General features: G+C 45.2%; 1 protein-coding gene across 24 annotated transcripts in view; it reads left to right on the top strand.

Moving 5' to 3' along the window:
* The window catches only part of ADGRL3 (adhesion G protein-coupled receptor L3), a 667,301-nt gene that overhangs the window by 576,367 nt on the left and 78,059 nt on the right, over positions 1–12,875 (top strand). For all 24 annotated transcript variants that reach the window (XM_064148540.1, XM_064148545.1, XM_064148522.1 and 21 more), the window contains 2 exons: positions 4,564–4,773; positions 5,354–5,574. In XM_064148540.1, the coding sequence (XP_064004610.1) occupies positions 4,564–4,773; positions 5,354–5,574 (431 nt within the window). The remainder of the gene's footprint in view (positions 1–4,563; positions 4,774–5,353; positions 5,575–12,875) is intronic.

The raw sequence follows: 12,875 nt of genomic DNA, 5'->3' as shown, positions 1-12,875 counted from the left end.
AAATTTCCCTTAACTCCTGATCTGTATCATCAAGTCAACACCATTGTAATTTCCTGAGAGAGGTACAGGAGCTGAGACCTGTGAGATTCATCTCATAGAGTGGGTTGGGTTAGAAGGGGCTGCCAAGATCATCTAATTCCAACCCAACACCTTTCACTAGACCAGGATGCTCTAGGCCCTGTCCAACTTGGCCTTGAACACCTCCAGGAAGGAGACATCCATAACCTGTTCTGTCACCTTCACTGTAAAGAATTTCTTCCTAATCTCCAGTTTAAATACAGGGCAAGAAACGCTCAGAGAATTTTCGCTGTGCCAGGTTTTGTTTTGGGATAATTGAATCTGTACTGCTGACCTCGCTGGGTGGGATGGACACATCTGGCCAAAGACTCCCTGCTTTGTTTCTCCTAGCTTTGGTCTGTTAGCTATCTTGTCCCACTCATGCACTCCAAGATCTCTCAATCACTTCAGCCTGATACTTTAGACACGTGAGCTGGTTTCAGGGAGATGTTCTTCTGCCCTTCGCCAGCAGCCCCAGATTAAAGAACTGTTTGCAAGATGCAAGATTTCCATGGACATTTTTTTTTCCACTGAGTTAAGGGGGCTGGATGAGCTGGAATGACACTGAGATAAAGCAATGTGTGGCCACCAGGACAATGATGTGTTTCATCTGCTTGGTTTTCTGGATGCTGTTGGATGAGTTGGCTGAAATCATAGAGTTGTTCCAATTGGAAATGGCCTCTAAGATCATCAAATCCAACCTCCATGTCAAAACCACCATGGCCGTTAAACCTTGTCTCCAAGTGCCAAGACATTTTTCTTAATCTTCAACCTAAGCCTCCCCTGGCACAATTTCAGGTCATTTCCTCTCCTATCACCTGATACTAGGAAGAAGAGACCAAATCCCACCTCATTCCACTCTCATTTCAGGGAGCTGTAGAAAGCAATGGGATCTCCCCTCAGAACAGGCATTTTTGACATGCTGTACAGGAAACACACAATGATTTCTTGCCTTTCAGTTGGACCTGCACACACACCCCCCCCCCCCTCTAGTTTCTCTGATGTTAGAAATACTCAGGAACTGCTGCAAAAGGTTTTGGGAAGAGCAGCCATCAGCTCTCCACCTCCAAGGATCCTTTGAAAGAAAACTTCCAGCATGGAAGAGATGGAGCAGAGAGCTGCTTCTCATCTTTCATTATCATTTGATGTCTATCACTCAGACTGATAAAGGCAAAGAGCTGAAAGGTTTGAGTTGTTTCTCATGGGTGCTGACATAGCAGAGTGTCTATCAGGAAAGGCTTGACATTTGATGTGGCTTTATCATTGACAAGCAGGCAAAGAAAATGGATAAATTAATCATCATTTTCCTCCATCTGTCATAAGCTTTTAGCCCACGGGGAGCAAAATGTTTGCCCTGGCTTTTTGAAGCATGACACTATTGCATTTGCCAGCCTACATAATGCCCAAGTCATCAGAGTGCCAGAAGCAGAGGGTAATATGAATACCAGTTCTAACTTAGCCTGATGGATCATGAAGATGGGTTTCAAGCCACCCTGATACTGTGGAAAAGCCCCCAGCTATTTCCAGCCAAGCTGTCCTGCAGCTGATTGACTCAAACTCACCTGGTATTCCTTATTTCTGTTTTATATCACTAGGTAATGATATCTCTAATTTTACAATCACAGAATTGTAGAATGGTTTGGATTGGAAGGCACTTTAGAGATGATCTGGTCCCAACCTCCTTAGCATAGACAGGGACACCTTCCACTAGACCAGGTTGCTCAAGGCGCACTCCAATCTGGCCTTGAACAACACCTCCAGGGATAGGGAAACTACAACCTCTCTGAGCAACCTGTTCCAGTGTCTCACCATCCTCACTGGAAAGAATTTCTTTCTAATCTCCAGTCTAAATCTCCCCTCTTCCAGCTCAGAGCTGTTGCCTCATATCCTCTTACTACAGGCCTTTGTGAAAAGTACCACCCCAACTCTCCTGTAGCCCCATTCAGGTACTGGAAGGCCAACCATATCTGGTGGAAACCAAGGGTAGTTAGAGGTGAATTTTATAGGAATAAGGTATGGGCTGGATGTTAGGAGGAAGTTCTTCACAGAGAGTGATTTGCCATTGGAATGGGCTGCCCAGGGAGGTGGTGGAGTCACTGTCCCTGGAGGTGTTCAAGAAAAGCCTGGCTGAGGCACTTGGTGCCATGGTCCAGTTGATTGGATAGGGCTGGGTGCTAGGTCAGACTGGATGAGCTTGGAGGTCTCTTCCAACCTGGTTGATTCTGTGATTCTAAGGTGATGGGATACTCTCAGTGTCAGGGTCCCAGCATCCCCCTTCTCTTTCTGGGAGGGATGTGCAAGTGCAAGCCCAGAAGCAATCCAGAAGTGCATTATCAACAGTGCCAAGACACACCTAGGGTCTTTAGGTTGCCCAAGGAGATGATGGAATCACCATTCCTAGAAGTGTTCTAGAAATGTGTGAACAAGACACTTCGGGGCATGGTTTATGGCCATTGGTGATGTTGGATTCAAGATTGGACTTGATGATCTTGGTGTTCTCTTCCAACCAAAACAATTCTGTGATTCAACTTTGTTGCTGAGTTCCCTAACTGTGCCAATGTTTGCATAGCTTTAGGGTAAAACCATGTTATGAGTTCATCATGAGGAATCATGCCCTTTCCAGGCTGTCTCAATAGTGCTGTTCTATTAACATTTTATAGCAAATTTCTGCCTTTTTTTTTTTTTCTGGAAAGCATTCCAGAAATGAGTTTGTCTTCCTAAGAGTCTCAAAATATAGTTCTAGTTTGAAAAAGAAAATTTATTTTCCTCTATGAAAACAAACAAACAAAATCCCACAACCTGAAGACCAAGATATTTCACACAATCACAGAAAGTCAGTGCTGAAAGGGACCTCGAAAGATCATGCAGTCCAATCTCCTGCCAGAGCAGGATCTCCTATGCCAGGTCACCTAGGAACATAGTCAGGTGAGTTTTGAATCTCTTCAGAGAGGGAGACTCCACAACTCCCCTGGACAGCTGTTCCAGTGGAATGTCATCCTCACAGGGAAAAAAATCCTCTTCATGTTTAGATGAAACTTCCTATGCCTCAGCTTCACCCATTGCTCCTTCTCCTGCCATTGGGCATCACCAAGCAGAGGCTGGCTCCAGCCTCCTGGCACTTACCCTTTACATATTTATAAACATCAAAGAGTTCACCTCTCAGTCTCTTCTTCTCCAAGCTAAAGACCCCCAGATCCCTCAGTCTCATCTTTTAAGAGAGATATTCCATTCCCTTAATCATCTTTGTGGCTCTGTGCCTGACTCTCTCAAGCAGTTCTATGTCCCTCTTGAACTGGGGGACCCAGAACTGGACACACTACTCCAGATGTGGCCTCACCAGGGCAGAGTAGAGGGACAGGAGAACCTCTCTCAACCTACTTACATCCCTTCTCATACACCCCAGAATGGCACTGGCCCTCCTGGCCACAAGAGCACATTGTTGGCTCTTTCTGTCCAAAGCCTCCAAGCTCAGGCATCTCTCTGAATATTTAGAGAGCCATTTCTGACTGCTGTTAAATGTTGGCAATGGGCTTGTGGTTGCAATCTCCACAGTGTTTATCAGTCAAATCATGGTATTCAGTGGTTCTTTTTACTGTGTGTCTGCTCCTCTGCTATGTTTATGAAAGAAGGAGTTGCACACAAGACCAGCTATAACATATGGGGTGCATCAAAAAGAGTATGGCCAGCAGGTCAAGGGAGGTTCTCCCTATCTGCTCTGCCTTGCTGAGGCCACATCTGCAATAGTGTCCAATTCTGGGCTGTGCAGTTCAAGAAAGACAGAGACTTCATTGAGAGGGTACAGGAAAGGGTTACAAAGATGAAGAGACTGGAGTATCTCTGTGAGGAAAGACTGAGAGAATCAGGGCTTTTTAGTCTGGAACAGAGAAGACTGAGAGGGGATCTCATGAACTCTGATCAATACTTAAAGGATGGCCTTAAAGGAAGATGGGACTGGGCTTTTTCCAGCGGTGCCTAGTGACAGGGGAAAGGGTAATGGACACACTTGAGCATAAGAAGTTCCATCCAAACGTGAGAAGGAGCTGCTTTAATTTAAGGGTACTGGAGCACTGGAACAGGCTGCCCAGAGAAGAGTGGGAGACTCCATGTCTGGAGACCTTGAAAACCCATCTGGACATGTTCTTGTGTGACCTTTAGGTGACCCTGCCTTGGCAGGGGGGTTGGATTCGATGATCTCCAGAGGTCTCTTCCAAACCCCACCATTTTGCAATTCTGTGTTTTCAACAACATCATCATCATCATTTCTAGAATATTTTGGGGTCTATTCAGGGCACTTGTAGCTTGCCAGATGCTTTGGAGTCAGGTTGCAACTTTCTTGATCCAAGATTCCAGCCTAGGTCCATTTAGTCTTGTTACTACTGTTCCCTAGGGCCACAGCGTGGTGAGCAGAAACAAATATTTGTGAAGGGTCTCGGACAACCTCACTCTGTGTTTGGGAAGTATCAGAGGTCACTCAGCATGTAACTTCCTGGTTTGTTTTATCTCCAGCACAGCGATGCAGTCCATGACCTGCTTTTGGACTTTATCACGTGGGTTGGCATCCTTCTTTCACTGGTCTGCCTCCTGATCTGCATCTTCACCTTCTGCTTCTTCCGTGGGCTGCAGAGTGACCGCAACACCATTCACAAGAACTTGTGCATCAGCCTCTTTGTGGCAGAACTCCTCTTCCTCATTGGCATTAACCGGACTGACCAGCCGGTAAGGGGCACAGCTCTTCCTGTTCCCACCACAGGCTCTCGTGTCCATGTGGATGGGAAGTTTGGCCAGGCAGTGAGATATTTCCCATGTTGCCTTTGTTCTGTGCATGAGTCTTCACAAACAGAGGGCTCTGGGGGTCAGATGATGATGCCTTCTGTGATTTCCAAGGCTGTATGTGCATTGCTTACAGATGATGATGGTTTTGAATAAGTTTTAGCATAATATTTAATAATTTGGGGAGCTTTTGATGTCCAATAAGTTGGTGTTCAATAAGTGGATTGTAAAAATACATTTGTAGTGCGTACATCTTCACGTATTGGTTGGATAGGCTGTGTGCACCCCTACCTTTGTCTCTCTGAGTGCAACTTATCCATGTAGAGATGAGTCTGTTTTAAAATAGCTCACACACATGGTCCAAGTGTCAAAATCTCCAAGTTCCTCCTTTTGTAGAAGGGAAAAAATGGGAAGGGAAGGGAAGGGAAAAAGTCCTTTATTCTTATTAAACTTCCCAGAAAGAGTAACTGTGACCATTGCAGCCTGCTACAAACACCTTCCCTTGCTCTTTCCAATCCGCATGCAGATTGCCTGTGCCGTCTTTGCTGCCCTCCTGCACTTCTTCTTCCTGGCAGCTTTCACCTGGATGTTCCTGGAGGGAGTGCAGCTCTACATCATGCTGGTGGAGGTTTTTGAGAGTGAACACTCCCGGAGGAAATATTTCTATCTGGTTGGCTACGGCATGCCTGCGCTGATTGTGGCAGTATCAGCGGCGGTGGACTATCGGAGCTACGGCACTGACAAAGTGTGAGTGGGGCTTGGCACTGCTTGAACCTGGCCAGGAGGGGTGGGAATGCAGATAACAAAGGGAAGTGAAGAGCCTACCAACCTGGCAGGAAAAGGAGGCTAGTGCAGGCAGAAGTGAGCTGCAAGGCATGCCTTGCCTTATCTCTGTCTCCAACATACCTTCTGATGATACAGAACAAATTTACAGAACCTCATGGAATGATGGAGGTTGGAAGGGATATCTGAAGATCATCTAGACCAATGCCCCTGCTAGAGCAGAATCACTCAGAGTAATTCATACAGGAACACATCCAGGCAGGTTGGGAACACCTCCATAGTCCACCTGAGCAGCATGGTCCAGTGGTCTGTCACTCTGAAAGGGAAGATTTTGTTCTTTTTATTTACATGAAACATCCTGTGTTCCATTTTATGTCCTTTGTCCTGTCACTGGACACCACTGAGAAGAGTCTGGCTCCATCCTTCTGATGCCCACCTTCTAGATATTAGTCAGCAATAATGAGATTCCCCCTCACCCCTAGTCTGCTCTTCTCCGAGCTAAGCAGACCCAAGCCACTCAGCCTTTTATGCTAAGTTCTCAGTATCCTCAGCATCTTAGTGGCTTCCCCTGGACTCTTTCCTGTAGTTCCTCCTCCTTCTTTACCTAGGGAGCCCAAAACCAAGCTCAGTGTTCCAGATGAGGCCTCACAGAGGCAGAGCTGAGGGGGAGGAGATCCTCCTTCTACCTGGTGGTCACACTATTCTTAATGCACCCCAGGATGTCATTGGCCTTCTTGGCCACAAGGACACATTGCTGGCTCATGTTGTCCACCAGCACTCCAAGATCCTATCTTCAAGAGCTGCTCTCTAACCAGTCAGCTCCCTGCCTGCACTGATCCACAGTGTTCTCTCCCCAGATGCAGGTCTTTACACTTGCCCTTGTTGAATTTTAGGAGGTTTCTCCCTGCCCAGCTCTCCAGCCTTGTTGAGGTGCCAGCTACTCCTCCCAGCTTTGAGATGGGATTATTTGCAAAAGTGTTTTCTTCAGGAAATCAGCTGGGGAGGCATTTTTATCACATCATTTCATAGCATCAGCAGAAGTTGGCTGTCTCATGTCTCAATGTGATACTGGATCAGCAAGGTTCTCCTTCCTATAGAATCTTGAAACTGTTTTAATTGGAAAAGATCTCTGAGATTATCAAGTCTAACTATCAACCATGGCCATTAAAACATGTTCCCAAGTGCCATGCCCACACATTTGTTGAAGCCCTCCAGGGATGGTGACTCCACCACCTCTCTGGGCAGCCTGTTCCAATCCCTGACCACTCTTGCACCAAAGAATTTTTTCATAATCTCCAACCTAAACCTCCCCTGGCACAATTTCAGACCATTTCCTCCTGTCCTATCACTTGATACTAGGGAGAATTGATCAACCTCACTCCAACCTCCTTTCTGGTAGTTTCTCCTGTAACCAAAGTTCTCTTTTGGATAAGAAAGCATTGCTTTCTTCTTCCTCTTTTGTAAAGGTTCTATCAAAATAACAGAGCCTGCAAGTGACAGAGGTGGTGACTCTGGACTGCATTACACTGCTTGCAAATCGAAGCAGTGGCATCATTTATCATTATGAATATCCTTAAATGTTTGCAGCCTTACTGCATCTGATACCAAAGCACAATTTAGATGATGGTGCCACAGTGTCTAATGGAAAAGAAAGGGAAAATCAAACCTTTGATTTTCTTTGCCAGCTCTCTTACAATGGCACTAACAACATGCTTTTAGTGAGTTTCTTTTTGATTTTATTTTCCCTTTCCCTTGTCAGGCTGCCTCTCCCTTGTCACTTTAACAGATTTAAGGGCTCAGTCTCAAGGCATACACAGTAATGAGCCAGGGGCATTTTAAAGCTCTTTTATAGAATCATAGAATTGTTTTGGTTGGAAGAGAGCTTCAATATCGTTAAGTCTGACCATCAATCTAAGACCACCATGACCATCAAACCACATCACAGAGTGCCATGCCCACATGTTTCTTTGAACACCTCCAGGGACGGTGACTCTGCCACCTCCCTGGGCAGCCTGTTCCAACGCCTGACCATTCTTGCAGCAATTAAAACCTTTCCTATTTTTTTCTATAGCATAAGTCAAGTCATGGCAGCAGTTGATATCCTGTTAAATCCGACTGTAGAACTGCTTTGCTTTTTTTTCCCCTATCTTTGTGTTGAGGAGGCAGCAACCTTGTATCTCTGCCAGAAAAATCTCTCTCCCTACCCATGGCATAAAGTAGTTGGCTTTTTTTTAAGCCATTAAACAACATGTAGTATTTTTTTGCAGATAAATATTTACAGAGATTTGCAGAGGCTAAAAACCAAATAGTTATTTCTAATCTCTAATTCCAGATTGCCCAATTTTATCACGTTCTCCTGGTGAAAAGGAGACAAAAACCCCACCATACAATATGTTTTGTAGAACAATCATGCTCCATCTGGTTGATGGATGACGATGTATTTTCCTGTATAATGTTATTAGAAGGGTAGAACTGATTAGGATTTGTAAGCAACTCGATGCCAGGCATACATAATTTGATTGCAAGAAGTTGCTTGGTTTTGCCAGGTTTTGTAAAACATCCTCTGGAATATTTTATCTTGCCTCCCTCTGTTATTTATTGCATTTGTTTCAAACAGGACTTATGGAGCTGTTAGTGATATTTGTTGTTTGGGAGTTTTGTTTGTTTATTTGTGTGTTTGGGTTTGTTTTTTTTCCCCTGGCATTTGATGCCATCATTCATATATCTCCAGATGATTTGCTTAGACACTTAGGGTAGGTTGCCTTGATTTAATTTTCTCAATCCCACCCTCTGTAACACACAGCCAGATCAGAGAGTCAGAAACAGGCAGTTGTTCCTCTCCCTGTTTCACAGAAACACAGGATCACTGAATGGTAGGGGATGGAAGGAACCTCTGGAGACCACTGAGTCCAATTCCCCTGCTAAAATAAGTTCACCTACAAAAAGTCACACAGGAACTTGTCCAGGTGGGTTTTGGATGTCTTCAGAGACTTCACAACCTCTCTGGGAAGTCTGTTCCAGTGCTCCAGCACCCTTAAATTAAAGAAGTTCCTCCTCATGTTTAGATGGAACTTCTTATAGTCAGGCTTGTGGCCACTACCTTTGTCCTGTCACTGAGCAACACTGAAAACAATGGTCCCATTCTCCTGACACCTACCCTTTGATTAGTATTTATGGGATCCCCTCTCAGTCTTCTTTCCTCCAGACTTAAAAAAAAACAGCTGTCCCTGTCTTCCCTCATCAGAGAGATGTTCCATTCCCTTCATCACTTTTGTAGCCTTTTCCTGTAACATCTCCAGGAAGTCTCTGTCATTCTTCGATTGTGAAACCCAGAACTGAGCACAGTATTGCAGATGTGACCTCAGCACAGCAGAGCAGGAGGAGAGGAGAATCTTCTGGGCGCACTCTTCTTGCTGCACCCAAGGATGCCATTTGCCTTCTTGGCAGGCAAATTGCTAGCTCATGGTCATGCAACAGCATGAGGACTCCCAGGTCCTTTCTCCCAGAGCTGGTTTCCAACAGGTTAGCCACCAGTCTGTATTGATCCACGACATTGTTACTCTTCAATTTCAGGACTCTGTACTTGTCAGTGCTGAACTACATAAGGTTCCCCTGTCCAAGTTACACTCAATTGCAACACAGCCTGACAGGGTGCCAGCCACATCTCCCACTTTGGTATCATCACCAAACTGGCTGAGGGTCCACAGTATCCCTTCATCCAAATCATTGATGAAGACATGGAACAGGACTGGATGCAGTACTGGTACTAGGTGCTTATGATTTTCAGAAGCACCCCAAGCTCTGGTATCCTTACCAGAGTTCTGGAGCAACTGCACAGTAAAAAATACTCTTTTATACCTAATTATTACAAGTTTTGGAATTCATCCTTTTCCTTTCATTATGTCATTGACATTTAGTAGTAGTTCAAATCACTCAGGCATTGGAACAGGCTTTCTAGGGAAGTGGTGGAGTCACAGTCCATGAAGGTGCTCAAGAAATGTGTGGGCATGGTGCTCTGGGACATGATTTAAGGGCCATGGTGATGTTGGGTTGAATGTTGGACTCAATGATCTTAGAGGTCTCTTCCAACCAAAACAGCTTTATGATTCTATGACTCACTCAGGTAGCAGACTGTCAAAAATCATCGACCAGAAACTATTCCTTATTCCCCTACTGTCTCGAGCTTCATATCAATGTCTCTTGTAAATCTCAGAGGAAAGAATCTATGCTTTGAATGGTTCCATATATTGTAGAAAATTACCTTATAGGTATATTCATCCAGTGGTGATCACATTCATCATGACAGAATCTCTCTGTTGTTTCTCCCCCTTCTCTCCCCCTTTGCTGTGCTATAAAGCAGGGTATCCATGGTAAGCAATCCAGCTGTCAGGAAGCAAAATAAAAGCATGGTGTATGTACACAGCCTGTGAGTCCATCAGCCAGTCCCTGACATGTTCTACATGCTAATGATGCTGGGGAAATAGCTTCCAACAACAGTCTGTCTTAGATGGCTCCACTGAACTTCGTGTATTTTCATAGACTCATAGAATCATAGAGTCATTTTGGCTGCAAAAGACCTTCAAGATTGTTGAGTCCAACCATTCCCTAACTCAGCCAAGTTTAGTGCTAAACCACCTCCCTCAGCATGACATCTCTGCCACTTTGAAACACCTCCAGGGATAAGGATCCAACCACCCCCATAGGGAGCCTCTTCCAGTCTTAGAGAGCATTTTCAGTCAATAGGTTTCTTCTACTGTCCAAATTAAACCTCCCCTGGTGCAGCTTGAGGCTATTTCCTCTTGTCCTATCACTTGCTATTAGGAAGAAGAGACCAAGCTCCACAACCACATCCCTTAGCACAACAATCATGTTATGTCTCTTGGCACCACAACCATGTCCTTTAGCTCCACAACCATGTCCATTGGCATGACAATCATGTCCTTTAGCACTGCAGCCTTTTCTCTTAACACCACAGCCATGTTCCTTAGCACCACAACCATGTCCTTTAGCACCACCACATGTTCAGCATTCCTGTTGGGTATTTGGAGGAGGAAACATGAGCAATGTGGAGGATGGACTGCATTCAGCAGTATGCCCTCTGCATACATATCCCATTCCTGCACCCGGTCCAAGAGGCTGTACAGCCATGTGAACCACCCACTGAGCTCCCATGAACAACATGATATGTTTAGGGCTCTTCAAATTTTATGGTCCAATGGCAGCTAATGATTGTTTATTGGTTGTATTAAATGCACACCAGGGATAGTTTAGTATTTGATTTCTCTTCATGCAGAAAATAGAGTAAACTCTTTGTAGTCTTTATTACTTGGGCAAAGCTTTAGGTGAATATAGGGACTTGTCTCTGTGGAAAAGGAGGAAATTAAAAAGGGAAGGAAAGCAGCACCAAGGAGCTCGTTATGTTCCACTGGTGTTAATGGGAAGAAGCAGTTGGGTTTTGAACAACATTCCCTGCATCCACTGATTTTCAGATAATCCACTCAGCCTCACACTGAACCCTGAAGCAGCTCTTTTGCTTGCAAGCAGCCCAGTCTAAACTGGGGGAACACAGTGAGTCTGTCTGCACTGCACAGCTGCACACAGGGGGTCAAAAGTGACCCCACAGCCTGTGATTAGCAACTTGGGGAAGTGAGTTGCCTGATTGCTTCCCTTGTCTGGAGGAACTCATTGAATGCAGCTCATTGTGCCTGTGAGTTTTTTGTCTTTCGGGGGAAGAAAAGCTCAATGTGGTACTTGTCTGATTGGCAATTTACAGCTCCCCAACACAAGCTGCTGGATGCCTGCATGTTGATGTTTTAGTTGCAATTTGCATTTTTAACAAGGTGTGAGTTAAACAGGTTCAAAGTTATACATGGCATAGCAATGTGGTCAAGAAAGCAAATGGTATCCTGGGATTAAGAACAAGTGTGGCTGTCAGGTCAAGGGAGGTTCTCCTTCCCCTCTGCTCTGCCTTGGTGAGACCATATCTGGACCGTTGTGTCCAGTTCTGGGCTCTCCAGTACAAGAGAGACAGGGATATACTAGAGAGTGTCCAGTGGAGTCTACAGGGATAATGAAGGGACTGAGGGACCTGGGGCTGTTTAGTCTGCAGAAGAGAAGACTAAGATAAGATCTTATAAAGGTTTCCAAATATCTGAAGGGCGGGTGTCAAGAAGAAGGGGACAAGCTCATTTCAGTGGTGAACAAGGGGCAATGGATGCAAACTGGAACACAGGAAGTTCCTGCTCAACATGCAGAAAAGTTTATTTGCCATGATGGTGCCAGAGCCCTGGAGCAGGCTGCCCAGAGAGGTTGTGGTGTCTGCTTCTCTAGACACGTTCAAGACCCACCTGTATGCATTCTTGTGTGAACTGCCTTAGGTGATCCTGCTTTGCTGGTGGGCTTGGACTTTATCATCTTCAGGTGTCCCTTCCTGCCCCTGTCATTATGTGATTCTGTGGAAGTGTGCAGAGAGGCAAAGCCTCTTCTAGTTTTGTCAAGCTGTACTCTTATTTAGATGAAGTGCCTTTTTGTTGAAAAGGTAATATTTTGGTCCATGCCTGTGCTCTGCCACATATCCCAAGGGTGTGATCTGGTTCCTTAGCTGTTTCTCATCCATCCTCTTGTCACTGAATTGTGCTGCACAGCAGAAGAGACAGATTTTTAGGGGAACAGGGTGGAATCATACAGTCATTAAGGTTGGAAAAGAACTGTAAGCTGATTGAGTCTAACGGTAACCCTAAGACCACTGTGGCCATTAAACTGTGTCCCAAAGGGCCATGTCCACACATTTCTTGAACACCTTCAGGGACAGTGACTCCACCACCTCCCTGAACAGTCTGTTCCAATGCCTGACCACTCTTGCAGTCAAGACATTTTTCCTACTGTTCAATCTAAACCTCCTCTGGTGCAACTTGAGGTCATTTCCTTTCAGTCGTTTGGTACTTCTTTTGTTAAACCAGCCTGGCTTTTCCCTCATGACATATTTCAGCTTCCATCAGCTTTCCCTCATGTCCCAGACTCTCTGCCTTCAGAACCAGCTGCAGCAGATGTGACCATATGGCTGGCCAGCATGCTTGAAGGAGTCAAGAGGGGAGGTTATTTCTTTCTTCTCTGGGCTTTCCAAGACCTGGCTTGTCCTCTGTGCTGAAGGGAAACCAATTTGCTTGGCAATTAAAATACGCCGTGTTCCCGACTCCTGCGCAGCAGGGGCTGGAGATGTTTTGAATGTTAAATTGGCCCCCAAAAAATGTTCATTGTGTTTCAAT

Source organism: Pogoniulus pusillus, chromosome 9 (genome assembly GCF_015220805.1).
Source record: "Pogoniulus pusillus isolate bPogPus1 chromosome 9, bPogPus1.pri, whole genome shotgun sequence".
NCBI lineage: Eukaryota > Metazoa > Chordata > Aves > Piciformes > Lybiidae > Pogoniulus > Pogoniulus pusillus.
The sequence above is the reverse complement of the archived record's forward strand: the minus strand, read 5'-3'. Positions and strand labels throughout refer to the sequence as shown.